This window comes from Apium graveolens, chromosome 6 (genome assembly GCF_009905375.1).
Source record: "Apium graveolens cultivar Ventura chromosome 6, ASM990537v1, whole genome shotgun sequence".
Taxonomy (NCBI): Eukaryota; Viridiplantae; Streptophyta; class Magnoliopsida; order Apiales; family Apiaceae; genus Apium; species Apium graveolens.
In genome coordinates this window covers 221,819,420-221,832,493 of record NC_133652.1, presented here as the reverse complement: position 1 = coordinate 221,832,493, position 13,074 = coordinate 221,819,420, and the positions used below count along the sequence as shown (strand labels likewise).

General features: G+C 39.5%; 1 protein-coding gene across 1 annotated transcript in view; it reads left to right on the top strand.

Moving 5' to 3' along the window:
- Positions 1 to 13,074, top strand: part of LOC141665750 (uncharacterized) — a 168,364-nt gene that overhangs the window by 97,525 nt on the left and 57,765 nt on the right. The window contains exons 3-4 of the mRNA XM_074471732.1: positions 50 to 402; positions 476 to 1,029. Coding sequence (XP_074327833.1) covers positions 50 to 402; positions 476 to 1,029 — 907 coding nt within the window. The remainder of the gene's footprint in view (positions 1 to 49; positions 403 to 475; positions 1,030 to 13,074) is intronic.

Genomic DNA, 13,074 nt, shown 5'->3' with positions numbered 1-13,074 from the left:
TTCCTGCACTTTTATTTCATTGATTTTCAACTGACTTTGTTTCTCGCAGTGGCTGAGAAGATTGAGGAGGCTACCAAGCCGAAGGACCTGGAGACAACCAGGATGAAGAGGGCCGGGAAGATCTTTAAGGACCCTCGACTGGGTGACCGCTTCCCGGAGTTCCTTCTTCAGGCGACGGAGCCAGATGAGGAAGGCCCCAGCCAAGTTCTGCGCACCAAGCAGAGGCCAGGTGCCTACTTTCAACCTGCTTGGGGGATCCGGGGCAAGGACTCAATTGTGGGCAGCACGGCCCTGTCCAAGGAATGGTCTAAGCATTCCATTTCCCCGGTGGATTATCAAGATTTTGTCCTCCAACAGGACTTGGAGGGGAATGAGCTGTTTGGAGCCCAAGCTCTGGCGACGGTATGTACTTTACTTATGCTTTTTACAATTCTCTTTTCTTTCTTTTCTAAACCTTTGCTGTTTTCTCCTGCAGGCTAACGCCCATTTTCAAGGGGCTATTCACCAAGCCAAGGCTTGGAAGGTTGGCCTGGAAGATGCCAACAAGAAGTTGGAGGAGGCCAATCAAAAAATTGAGGCCCTTGAAGCTCAATTGGCCTCTTCCACTTCTGACCTGGAGACGGCCCGGGCTGAGAATGTCATCTTGAAGGCGCAGAAGGAAAAAGCCTTTGATGGCTGGATGGACACTCAAGAATTCAAAGACTTGATGGTGGAGCATGACGCCCTTCTTCATCCTGTTAGCTATAAGGAAGGCTGGGACGCTGCTGTGGAGGCCATCCAGGATGAGTTTCCCGAGGTCCTTGAGCAGTTGCCCTTTCCTTGCCCAGTACGGGTTCCAGAGCTTGGAGGTGTTACTGAAAAGCTTGCTGGTATGATCAAGGATGGAGAGGAGGAAGATTCCCCCGAGGAGGAATTCGAGCCTGTTGCTAAGAAGGCCAGGGTGGAAGAATCTCCCAAAGCAGCGCCTCAACAGCCATCATCTTCTGCCGAGGGAACTTCTACAGGGACTTCGGAGGGGACGACCGAGACGTCCGAAGAAATGACTGAAACTTCCGAAGAGACTTCGGATAGTGGTTCTGAGGAATCTCATCCTTCCAAGGCCTAGCTTTTTGTATATCTTCTTTTTGAACTTTATTTGTATCAGAACTTGTTACCCTTCTGGGTTATGTTTTATACGTTGCTTTTCTTGCCTTTTTCTGTTTTATCTTTACCATCTTAATATGCATTTGAACCTTAAACATCCTTAGATAGAAATAATTTCAAACTCTTTAATATGAAGTCTGGTTTTCCAAAACCTTACATAGCATGGGTTCGACCCTAATCAACAATAACTAGACAATGTAAATTCTACTGGAATATAAAATCCTATGCAAGCAAAGCTTCAAGGTGCTTTTAAACCTACTTGTCAATGACAAGTGAGAATCATACTTCTCCAATCTTACACATAGTAAACCTTCAGGTTTTGTGCGTGCCAGGTCCTCGGGACTTCAAAACCTTCCATAGTTTCCAGCTTGTAGGTTCCTCTACCCTGAACGCTCTTGACTCTGTACGGCCCTTCCCAATTTGGGGCAAGCTTTCCTTTCTGTCCAACACCAGAAGCCTCTATTTTTCTCAAGACTAGATCTCCTTGTTTAAAAAATCTCTCTTTAACCCTTAGGTTGTAATAGAATGAAGCCTTTTTCTGATATTCTACTATCTTTGCATGTGCCTCATCTCGCACTTCATCAATTAGATCCAGGGCTAACCTCTGCCCTTCCTCATTTTCTACAGCATTGAAAGTCTGAATCCTTGGAGAGGAATGCGATATCTCCACGGGAACTACTGCTTCTGCCCCATATGCCAACATGAAAGGAGTTGCTCCTGTCGTGACTCTACAGGTGGTCCTATAGGCCCATAATATTGGAAGTATCTCATCCACCCAATTATTTCTTGACTTCTCGATCCTCTTTTTTAGTCCATCCAGGATTATCCGATTTGCTACCTCTGCTTGCCCATTGGCTTGCGGGTGAGCCACAGAGGTGAATCGTAACTCAATTTCATTTTCTTCACAATACTTCTTGAATTCCTCATTGTTGAATTGTGTTCCATTGTCAGTGACGAGGATACGGGGAATTCCATATCGGCACATAATGTTTTCCCACAGGAATTGTGCAACCTGCTTAGTTGTGATTTTGGCCAAGGGTTTGGCTTCGATCCACTTGGTGAAATAATCAATGGCTACAATCAGAAATTTCCTTTGTGCCGTGGCCATAGGAAAAGGCCCTAGAATATCCATCCCCCACATGGCAAAGGGAATAGGCGAGTTGATAGAGGTCAGCATCTCGGGGGGTTGTCTAACAACTGGTGCATGCTTCTGACAGCGATCATACTTCTTCACATATTCTTTGGCATCAGCCATCATTTATGGCCAATAGAAGCCTAAACGAGTTATCTTATGAGCCAAGGCCCTGCCCCCCAAGTGTTGCCCACAAATACCTCCATGCACTTCTTCAAGAGCTAAGCGTGCCTCATCGGGCCTGAGACACCTCAGGTAAGGAACCACGAAAGATCTTTTATATAGAATCCCCTCTATCAAAGAGTACCTTAGTGCTCGAACGGTTAACTTCCGTGCCTCAATTGCATCGCTTGGCAACCAACCGGTTTGAATGTGAGCCTTGATGGGATCAATCCATGACATCCCCAAGTCTACGGGAGCCACAAGCTTAACATCTATGCTTCGTGTTTTCAAAACACGGAAGTACACACTTCCTGAACTTTCTTCAATCTCAGATGAAGCAAACTTTGATAGCGCATCTGCTTTAGCATTTTCTTCCCTTGGAATGTGTTCAACATGGCATTCATTAAATTGGGTCATCACAGCCCTTACTAGGCGAACATACTTAGCCATCGTATCATCCCCTGCCTCAAATTCTCCCTTTACCTGGGATATGATCAGCTTCGAGTCTCCACGGACCTTTAAGTTTTTGACTCTAAGTGTCCCAGCTAGGCCAAGGCCAGCAATCAGGGCTTCATACTCTACCTCATTGTTTGTTGTTGGGAAGTCTAGCTTCATGGCATACTCAATTAAGAATCCATCAGGGCTTTGCAAAACCAACCCTGCTCCACTGGAATTTGTTTTTGATGCTCCATCAAAATAGAGAACCCAGTATTCTTTCTCCTTGTCCCCATTGTCGACTCCCTTGTCTTGAGGTATGGTATCTTCCTGCCCCCCGACTTCTTGGTTGGGTATGGTACATTCCACCAGGAAGTCAGCTAGTGCCTGGGCTTTTATGGCCGTACGTGGCTTATACTTGAGATCGAACTCTCCCAACTCTATTGCCCACTTAATCAGTCTCCCACTTGCCTTGGGACTGTGAATGATATTTCTCAGTGGCTGATTTGTTAGCACTTCAATTTGGTGAGCTTGAAAATAAGGACGCAGCTTTCTTGAAGCCATTACCAAGGCTAAAGCGAATTTCTCAATGGCTGAATAATTCAACTCAGCACCATGCAAAATTTTGCTGACATAGTATACGGGTTTCTGGACTTTCAGTTCCTCCTTAACCAACACGGCGCTCAAGGCGCTCTCTGAAACAGCCAAGTACAAAAATAAAACTTCATTCAGAACTGGCTTGGCCAACAACGGGGCCTGGCCCATATACTTCTTTAACTCTTCAAATGCCTTCTGATTTTCCTCATTCCATACAAAGTCTTTGATGTTCTTCAGTGACTTGAAAAATGACAAGCACTTGTCTCCTGACTTGGAGATGAATCGTCCTAACGCAGCAACCCTTCCTGTGAGCTTCTGAACATCCTTGACAGTTTTGGGGGGTTCCATGTCCAGGATCGCCTTTATTTTATCGGGATTTGCCTCAATTCCCCTCTTCGAGACCATCAATCCCAAGAACTTTCCAGATCCTACGCCGAAAGCACACTTCGTCGGATTCAACATCATCTTGTGGTACCTCAGGACCTCAAAAGCTTCCCTTAAATGGGCTATATGATCAGTCTTTACTAGACTCTTGACTAACATGTCATCAACATAGACTTCCATAGTCTTACCAATAAGATCCTTAAAAATTCTATTCACCAACCTTTGATAGGTGGCTCCTGCATTCTTGAGACCAAACGCCATAACAAGATAACAATAAACACCAAAGTCAGTGATAAATGATACCTTTGGAATGTCATTCTTATGCATTTTGATCTGGTTGTATCCGCTAAACCCATCCATGAAACTCAGCATCTCATGTCCAGCGGTAGCATTAATCAAAGTATCAATTCTGGGCAGCGGAAAACAGTCTTTGGGGCATGCATCATTCAGATCGGTGAAGTCTATACACATCCTCCACTTTCCATTAGCCTTCTTCACCATTACAGGGTTTGCTAACCACTCCGGAAATTGAATCTCCTCAATGAAACCAGCCTCTAAGAGCTTTTCCACTTCCTGCTTTATAGCCTCTTGTCTTTCCGGGGCAAAATTTCTTTTCTTTTGTTTTACTGTCTTCCGGCTTGGATCCACGTTTAACTTGTGAGTAATTAACTCCGGGTCTATGCCTGGCATATCAGCTGCTGACCATGCAAACACATCACTATTTTCTTGCAAAAATTTCACTAACTTCCCTCTAAGGGGCTCCTCTAATGTGGCTCCAATGAAAGTCATCCTCTCAGGATTCTTGGGATCTAAAGGAACCGAAACCAATTCTTCTGCTGGCCTTCCTCTATTCTCATCATTTTCTCGAACATCCATATCTTCAATAGGAAGAACCTGCCCCCCGACTCCATCTGCCCTCAAAGAGGCCACATAACAGCTTCTAGCCATTTTTTGATCTCCTCTCTCTTCTCCAATCCCGTTTCGGGTGGGAAACTTCATGACTGAATGGTAGGAAGAGGGGACTGCCTTGAAGGCATGTATCCCTGTTCTCCCCATGATAGCATTATAAGTTGAACTAGCCTTTACCACCACGAAATCCAGCATCTGAGTCGCTTGCCTTGGCTCCGTACCTATGGTGGTTGGCAATTTAATTATCCCTTCCACAGGACATTCTACTCCAGCAAATCCATATATCGGCATGTCGGTTGGTGTCAACTGGGAGTCGTTATACCCCATCCTTAGAAAGGTGTCATGAAGCAAGATATCCACAGAAGCACCATTATCCACAAGGACCCTCTTAACCGGGCTATTTCCTATTATCGGCGTTATGACCAGCGGGTCGTCATGAGGAAACTTCACACCCTCTAGGTCGGAATCATCAAAAGCCAATGTTACTTCTGTCCTGGCCCTCTTCGGGGCTTCTCCGACAATATGCATAACCTCTCTACTATATGCCTTTCTGGAATTTTTGGACAATCCAGCAGCAGTTGGACCTCCAAAGATCGTGTTTATCACAGGCCCTCGAGGTCTCGGCCCTCCATAAATGGTGTTTATAACTGGTCCTCTAGGTTGGGGATTCCGCCCCTGATCATCTTGGTCCCTCCTACGATCTTCAAAGTTCTTCCTTCCATTATTATTTCTGTCCCCTCCATCTCCAGTATACTTGTTCAATCTTCCTTTTCGAATCAAAAACTCAATTTCATCTTTCAACTGCCTACACTCATCGGTGTCATGGCCAACATCTTTGTGAAACCTGCAATACTTGCCCTTATCTAGCTTGGCGGGATCAGCCTTCAAGGGCTTAGGCCAGCGAATATCTCTATCTTTCTCAATCTCCATCAAAATCTGACTTCTGGGAGCATTCAGCTTAGCGTATTCAGTGAACTTTTGCCCAGGTCCTCCCTTCTTGGGGGTTGAATCAGGGTTTTGTTCGGTTCTAGGATATTTGTCCTTAGCGATATACTCCAAATCAGTTTTTCGTTTCTTGCCTCCAGTGGGCTCATTACTTACTACGGTCTTCCTCATACTTTCTTCAACCTTGATATACTTCCCTGCCCTCTCTTGGAGCTGCAACATGCTCTCAGGGGGTCGTTTGGCCAAAGACATCTTAAAAAACTCATCCCTAGTTCCTTGTTGCAGTGCTATCATGGCTACCTTATCATCAAGGTCTGGGACTTTTAAAGCCTCCTTTGTAAAACGATTCAGGTAATCTCTTAAGGATTCCTTAGCTCCCTGCACAAGACTCATAAGAGATGCTGAACTTTTCTCATGGACTCTTCCACTGATGAATTGCTTAATAAAAGCCTGACTTAATTCTCTGAATGATCCAATAGAATTCGGGGGTAGGCGACTGTACCATCTTTGAGCCATACCCGACAGGGTTTGAGGAAAGGCCCGACATTTTATAGCATCATTCACGGGTTGCAGCAGCAGTGCATTAGAGAATGTCCTAACATGATTAGCGGGGTCTCCCGTGCCATCATAGGCTTTGATAGTGGGCATCTTGAATTTCCTTGAGATATGGGCATTCATTATCTCTTCTGTGAAGGGTGGAGTTGGATCATCAGGATCTCCAAGGGGAAGGAGATTGCTTGGATCAGTTCTTGGGACAGCAGCCCTTCTTCTTACCGGACCATCCAGGTCTATGATAGGAGGAGGATTTCTCCCCCTAGGTGGTATGTGGGTTCTGGTGGCTTGGTGAGCCTCCAAGTCACGCCTCAGCCTTTGGATTTCAGCCTCATGAGCCCTGATCTTTTCCTGCACTTCTTGGGGATTCGCCCCTGGGGTGCTTTGGGGGCGTTGCCTTCCATCGGCCATTGGCTCTTTTCCAGGACGCCTCCTTCTCGGGGCCACTTCATCATCCGAAGATTCGGAGTCTCTCTCAGTGTATGGACCAGAAAATTCCCGATCCTCAGGGATAGGATCCAAACCTCATATATAGGGGGGCGACCGCCCTCGTGCTTCACTTCGCCCAGCATATCCGCTTCCTCCAACCTCAGGGTGAAGGGGCATCCCATAAGGGGGGTTAGTAGTAACAACAGTTGAATATTCATACCCGACGGGTCGAGAATTCACAGGTATATGTACTTGTTGAACTTGAGGATCCGTACCTTGAATAGTCGGGGGGGTTGTCCCTTGTGGCTGAGGTTGAGTTGCCCCTGTCTGGGCTTCCCCCTGAGTAGATGCATAAGTTGAATGGGGAGGAACCTCCACGGTTGATGAAATCACCTGGGTTGTCCCTGATGGTGTTCCCTCCTCTAGAGTGCTGGTTGTTCTCCGTGTTCTCGCCATGGTTGTTGTTCCGTGTTTTCCCACAGACGGCGCCAAATGTTATGGATAAAAAACCAAGGTATTACTTGCTGTATTTAATACTAAGATTCGGGAGCTCAAGGCCTTTAATGGCTGCTCTCGTGTTTCGTGACTCAATCTGCCTTTACGAGATGCCTACGTATCTCTGTGAATTAGAGAATCAAGCCAAAAAATGTAGTTCTGATTGGTGGGGGTGAGACCCCTTATATAAATGTTGGGAGTCCTTGAATTGGACTTGGTATAGGAGACTTGGTGGGCAAGTCTCATAATTAGAATGGACTTTGGAGTCCTAGATAGTAGGAAACTGATTCCTTATCCTTTTAGGTCCCCTTGAGGCTAATCTCCAAGGATTTATATCCTTATCGGGACTCTTTTCAACATCTGATTTGTCCCTTATTAATTAATTACGAAATTAATTAATAATCAGGGCTTTTGGGCCTTTTTTATTCCATCAGGCCTGATCTGGTCCATCAGGCTTAACCTTTCTGGTCTGAGTATCATATATCTTTTTATTGGGCCTGGCAGCCCACAGTTTGTACAATTAATGCAGTATTTAATTATACAAACATAATTTATTTATCCCTATCAATAATATAACTTGTAAAAATCATAATTAATTCATACAAGCACATAAAATTCTGAAATTTTTACCTCATATCTATATGCATACAACCTAAGCTCTGATACCATTATTGGATTTTAATCGCAGCGGAGGCATGGTAAAACACTTTTACACATACAAAATCCAAATAAAAGCATATAAATCATGGTAAAAACATATGGATTGATTACTAACCTTTAATATGCGATCCAAAAGCAACGATCGGAGATCCTTAGCAGCTACTCCTCAAACGTGAAGCACTCCACCGGTATCCACCAAGAAAACGACGTTAAGGAGGAGGAGAAGGTGGAGAGAATTAGGTTTTATAAAAATTTTGGGGTTAGAATAAAAATAGGGTTTATAATAGTATATTTATAGGCAGAATTTTCAGCTGAAATTTTCCCATAAAATATTATTATTATTAACCCATTTATTATTCTCATTAATAATTAAAACACCTTTTAATTATTAATCCTTTTTCTAAACACTTTAGAAATAATTCTCTCTCTTGATTTAATTTCCAAAAATTAAATCCTTTAATTAATAATATTAAGAACTTTTCTTAATTAATTTTTAATCAATTAAATCTCATTTAATCAATTATTAAATTTGCCAATTAATTATTTATTTCATAAATAAATAATTATTAGCCATTATTAATTAATTCCTCCACCATTAAATCATTCTCTTTTTATGGTGTGACCCTGTAGGTTCAATATTAAGCCGGTAGTAGAAATAAATAATAATAAAACTATTTTATCATTATTTATATAAATTCTCTAATTTATTAAATATGATTAATTAAATAATCATATTTATTCTACATCGTGAGGGATACTTCTCAGCATATCGCGACTATCCGGATAATATGAATTCACTACTTAGAATACCAAGAACCTATTCAGTGAATAGTTACCGTACAATAAACTCCTTCTACCCTACAATGTCCCGATTAAATACAAGGCATGGATCTCGTGTCAAGCCTATCTAATTCAATCACTTGCTTACCATTTACTATGCTTAGTTCCATGCAAATTAGAAACTCCTTTCTAATTTCATTCACTCTGGCCAGAGATTCCTGAACTAGCATAAGTGGATCAGCCTTGAACATTCGCTTCCTTCACTGGAAGGGGTAGATCCTTTATTGATCATACACTATCTTCGTGTACAAATTCCTATACCCAGTAGAGCCCTAATAATTGTCCCTGGAGACTAAGAACTAAACCAAAGCATAGTTCAGTGTACACAAGATGACTATGATGACCTCAAGTCTAAGGATACTTGTACAACTATCACTATGTGAACAACTGCTGACACGTGAGTGAATTCCATCAGTTGTTTAGCTGTGCGAGTCATGTTTAGTGAACTTATTCTATAATAAGCACCTACATACTAGCTATAGTGTCACCACACAAATGTCTATGAGAACAGACATCCTTCATAATAAAGCAAGCATAGTATGTACCGATCTTTGCGGATTATTAATTACCAGTTAGTAATCCTATGATCAGGAACTATTTAAGTTTAGAGTTATCAACTTTTAGGTCTCACTATTATGATCTCATCATAATCCATAAAAAGCTTTACTCTAAACTATGGTATATCTTATTTAAACACTTAAATAGATAAAGCCCGTAATAAAAACAAAACAAGTCTTTTATTAATATCAATAAAATCAAAACAGATTACACAGGAAGTTATTCCTAAATCCTAATACATGATTGGACTTAGGACATATTCCTTTCAGTTCTCTCTCAGTGATGAACAAATATCACTAAGAGCTGCTAGGTTACGATGAATAATATTCTCGATAATGATAACACATGTAGTATAAACCCTAAGCTATGTTTATATAGTACATAGTTACAAGATATATTCTAATTGATATGGAATATAATTCTGTCTCCTAAAATATATCAATTAGATATCTTCTACAAGTCTTCTAGTCCTCTAACTCTTTCCATGCATATCTTCTATTGTTTTAGTCTCGATCTTCTCCTGTAAATTAGCCGCATTCCTTATCTGAAAGTCTTCCCGCACTTAAGTACTGATATGTATCTTCTGACACCTTAAGTTCTGATATTAAGTTCTGACTTCAGTAAGTTCTGATTTCAGTAAGTCCTGATATGTCTTGTTGTTAAGTTATGAAAACTAAACACAAATTATATTAGACATGACATCTCAAATATATCTAATATTAGTATCTAGTAAATCAACAATGGATGTTTTACAAAGAATAAGGCTTACAGCTCAAAGATCAGGTGATGTGATTCGGGTTCAAGGCTCAATGATTCGAAGCACTTACGATATAAAGGAGAACTAATTTGAATACTAACAATATATCACGAGAGAGTTTAGAAATATTTACAATATATCTCTAGAAAGGTTCAGAAGTACTTGCCTTATCTCAAATGATTCCAACTTCACCTGTACTTGTCTAATGATTCTATTCAACAACCACTTATCTACTTTTTCTATGCCTCTCTTCTATTTATTGATCACTTGTTTTATTTTCTACGCATCGATTCCATTTCTTAATCACCTGCTTCCTTTTTCTACGCATCGCTTACTCTTCTAGCCATCATAAGTATTTATCAATATTCATCTCACATTATTCTAATCGTCACATAAATGTCATAAGGTTTTATCTACCCTTCGTTTCACCCAAATCCGATTTACGGATTAAACGCTATGACTAAAATAGCCAATCAATAAGCACATAGCCATATATCACATTAATCAGATAGCACATAGCATGCAATTTTTTCGATATAAATAATTTTTCAAAGAAGGTTTGGGGTTAAAATGATTTTTATGGTATTTAATACGAATTTCTGAACATTTTTCAGAATTAAAATTGGCCCCCGAATCATTTTATAATTAAATAATTGGGTTCGAACACCCGAATCTGAATTTAAAATGATTTAATAGTAATTATCGAGTCTTAAAAGTAATTTAAAATAATATTTTAAAGTTCAAAACTATTTTTCAGGATTTTTAAATCAAAAGGAATAATTAAATCTAATTAAATAATCAATTAAAATTAATTAATAACTATTTAAATTAATTAATCAACTAATATTTAAATTAATTGACTAATTAAAAAATTAATTAGTAACTAAAACTAATTAATTAAATAATTCAGATTTATTTTTGAAATTAAAAATAATTTTTGGAATTAAAAATGAATTTTTAGGAATTAAATAAGAAAATTTTGAATTATTTCAAAAATAAAGTGGCAGAAACAGATTTGGGGGAAGGGGTCATCTTCCCCACAGGATCAAACTGCGGCTGGGCTCAAGAACACGGCCGGCAACTTGCCGGTTTCTGGAAAATATCCAGATTCCGGTCGAGTTTTCGGCGAGCTCTGGTGATGCCAAAATCGACTCCAAAACGCACGGTTCTTGCTCGTTTTCACTCCCAATCCAACCCTCAACTCTTCAGGAACTCATATCACCCTCCAGAATCAACAACCACCGTCACGAGCAGAATTTTTGGCCAAATTCATAGCAAAATCCGATGATAATAGATTTTCTTCATTCCTCACCAAATCAGTTGTTTTATATACCAAAATAAAGCTGAGAACGAATACAATCTATTCATGTAACAAAAAATCAATAAAGAAGCCAAGAATAACTCAAAAATTCGAATCAAAGTTTGGACAAAACCCAAAAACTCAAACTGCATCAAATCTTAATCAAAACCAACAAATTTATATACCAAATCACTCCCTATGATCTCAGGAACGATAATCAATCATCAAAACAATCAAATAATCCTTCTAAATCAAAATCCGAATTTAAAATTAAATAAATAAATAATTAAAAATACAAAATTGAAAAATAAATAACCTTGTTCGAAGAGTTTGATATGAATATGATCGTCTCGTCCAGAGCTTCGTTTTGACTATTCATACGCCTCCATCGGATTCCAATAACGTCTTTAAATTCTCGTTTGATTGCGAAGAACACGATTCGTTTCTCCGGATAATTATCTATTTTTTAATGTATAATAATGTTTATCTGAACAAAATACAAAACTATATCGGCTATTTATATTTACGAAATATTAGTACCCCGTTGGATCATATTGGATATAAAATATTACGTTTATTTGATAAAACATATCCAAATCGGTACCGGTTTTAGAATAATTATCAAAATCTATACATTTTGTAACTGCGGTCTTGGTCTCAGCACTTTGGTTACACGTACTACGAGAAGATAATATAATAGTTTAATAAAAAGATCCCATTTCCCGAAAATACGGGGTTTATCGATTTAATGAAACAAAATTCGTATCGAAAATATTGCGCCGGGACCCGCACAGGGAAAACCGTACTCCGGATCGAAAAAGTCAAAACATGGAAAATGCTCGGAATATTGCAATTAGGTTGTAAAGGAGTTTTTGCGAGACTTCTGGGTAGTAAAAACATAAAAACGGTTGAAGTCGGTTGGTTCCCGATTATACCAAATAGTATATAAATACTCAGAAAAATAATTTATTAAATCCATAAATTATTTATAAAAACATATAACAACATAAAAATTAATAGAAAAATATCGCAATTATCTATACTTTATATTGCACATATAAAAATTAAAATACTCAAATTATATCATATTTAAATATCTAAACACATATATCACTTCACAGATACTTCACCAAAAAATCATATAAAAATTACATAATATTTATTTATTAACAAAAATAATTACACGTCATATCCCGGATATTACATCATTCCCCACTTAAAAGGATTCTGTCCCTAGAATTAATTAAGCAAAAACTAAGGGCACTATTTTACGGATATCACTTTCTAAACCCCAGGTTGACTTTTCAACCCTTAGGTTTTCACAATACTCGTACTAACTTTGTAACTTTCTTTCTTAACACTATCTCCCTCTATCTATAATCCTTTTTGGATTCTCATCATAGGACAACTGTAACGTCCCAAATCCGGGGTCAAGATTTGGTGTTACTAAACCATTATTACATAAAGTAAAGAAATAAATAAATAACCCCTTGAGTCCGGATCTTTTACAGGTTATGGTATGAAACAAGAATCTAACCTTCTACAACTCACTTCAACTATAATACAAGTGTAAATACCTTTGAACTAATGCTCTTGTCACATTCTTCTAACACCTTCAACCTCTCGCAATGGAAATTTCTCTAACTTCTGTTGTCTATCAAAGCTATTCACTTTAATCCTTATCTGTTTCTGGCAGAAATAAGAATTGACAAAGCAAGAGTGAGCCAAAAATGCCCAGTAAGTATATATTTTGAGTTTCAAGCATTAAAATCAAAG